Below are 2,080 nucleotides of genomic sequence, written 5' to 3'. Positions count from 1 at the left end.
GCAATGCTACTGGACAACAATTTAATTGACTCAAGAATGTGTAAATAAGACATTTCTTGTAGTGCATATGGAAATAATCATTCTAAATACAGTCCAATTTAGATTATAGAAATTGATGAAAGAGACCTCATATAAAAAATAATCCATTATTCTCTCTAATTCTTTTGAACAAAAGACAATGGAAAATGCTTATTATGGTATGAATCAGGTTCCAGACTAAGGTAAAGCAAGAAAACTTCAATGATATTCAGAATAGGTCTATCTTGATTGAGAGAAGGATTGAACTTTAAGAAAAAGAGTTTGATGAATTCCAAAGACTAGAGACCAAGCATTGAAGTATATTAGCCAAGCTTGATTTTAAATTATATCGAATCAAACCAAACGTAAAAATCAACAACTTCTACAGGCACATCATGCATATGATCAAGCACATTGAAATCAATTTCAAGCTCACACACATCAGCATCAAAATCCATTTCACAGTACTGAAGCACCAAAACATGGTCAGCAGCTTCCCTAATTTTTTTCAAATACTCTTTGGACTTTCTGAAATCAGTTTGTACTTCCAGCACAGTAGGTTCAGCTTTAAAATCAGAATTTAAATCAACAGTACAACTAATTTCAGAATGAGGTTCAGTACTATCATCATCATAATACACATTTTCACTCAATTGAACATTAGCAGTGGTAAATTCAGATATAGGGACAACAACAAAGCTATTACAATCATGAATCACAGTCAACTCCCTAAAACCATCAACTAGCTTTTCAAAATGAGTATCAGTGTAATTATGGTCATAAGGTTCACATACACATTCAGAAATATCAACAGATGCACTCATATAATCATCACTCATCAGAGAATTGGAATTATCAGAATTTAAAGCATAATATGAATCAGTGAAAGAAGGATTAGAGTATACAGAGGTGGTAGGACACTCAATCTCTTGAAATTCTGGGGCAGCAGCTACCATCAGTGGTGCTTCGTTGTTTGTTGCCCCTTTCTCCTCTTCATTTTTCCTTGTCAGCTGATTGATAACAGTCACCATTTGAGCCACTCGGGTGGTCATTTCTTGAACCCGTCGTTGATACTGTCACGCTTCAGACATTGCCGATGCATCTCGGATCACCATCGTGCTCCCCTCCACCCTGAATCTCCCTCGCTGTCGTCGCTCCAAAGACGTCATCTTCCCCGCGCCACCAATTTCGCAAGAGCAGAAACACGAAAACAGCCGTAGCGCGTCTCGCTACCTTCATCACCATCGCAATGCTATTCGCTCCAGATCTACCAGCCTTCACTAGACAGTGAGACTCTCGTTGTTGCCGCGTTCCGGACATCTCCCACGAACCCCAAAACTTGCGTCAACGAACCCAACCGCAAAACCCCCAAATCGGCGTCAACCAACCCAACCGTAGAACCACCAAACCGACCTCAGCAAACCTAGGTGTAGAACCCCCAAACTGCCATCTTCAATCCCAGCCAAAGAATCCCCAAACCAGTGTCAACCAACCAACCCTCACTTGTCCCAAAATCGCTCAATATTGGAGGGCACAATGAAGGGCACCAGCAGAATAGAGAAGGGAAGGGGGAAGCTTTCAGAGAAGAGAACAAAGGGGAGGGAAATTGGAAAATTTGGGGAAAGTGACGAAGCGTGAAGTTGGGGAAAGTGATGAAACTGGGAACGAAAACCCAATTTGGAACTTAAATTAGCGAGAATGTTACCGACAGCTTAAAAGCCTTCGGTAATCATCTCAATACCGAGGGCTTCAAAGCCTTCGGTAATATGCCGTCTGTAAATCGCGTTTTTCCAGTAGTGATTACAAAATATAAAAATACTACCTTTTGATTTACCTTTTTACTCAGCTAGTAATTTTTAGTTTTTGTTAATCGTTTTCACAATTCAAATGAATAATTATAAATATTTTTAACTCCACACTTAATAATGATGTGTAAATGTTAACCTATATATTATTAATGATGTTTATTATACTAATGTGCCCCACCCTCCAACCAAAAAAAGGAAAAAGAAAAATAGAATTACGTGTTTTATATAAGAAGGTACCCTACATCTTTGTGGAT

General features: G+C 38.8%; 1 protein-coding gene across 1 annotated transcript; it reads right to left on the bottom strand.

The window, feature by feature from the left end:
• Window positions 1-362: 362 nt before the first annotated feature.
• LOC148196468 (uncharacterized) lies at window positions 363-1,338 on the bottom strand. Its single transcript, XM_088095397.1, has 2 exons — window positions 1,252-1,338; window positions 363-1,091 (listed from the first exon to the last, which is right to left on the bottom strand). Exons 1-2 carry the CDS (start codon window positions 1,336-1,338, stop codon window positions 363-365), a joined length of 816 nt encoding a protein of 271 aa, XP_087951523.1.
• Between the last annotated feature and the right edge of the window lie 742 nt (window positions 1,339-2,080).

This window comes from Vigna umbellata, chromosome 7 (assembly GCF_029865625.1).
Source record: "Vigna umbellata cultivar VRB3 chromosome 7, Vumbellata_1.0, whole genome shotgun sequence".
Taxonomy (NCBI): domain Eukaryota; kingdom Viridiplantae; phylum Streptophyta; class Magnoliopsida; order Fabales; family Fabaceae; genus Vigna; species Vigna umbellata.
Note: the sequence above shows the minus strand (reverse complement) of the source record. Positions and strands in the feature narration are given on the sequence as shown.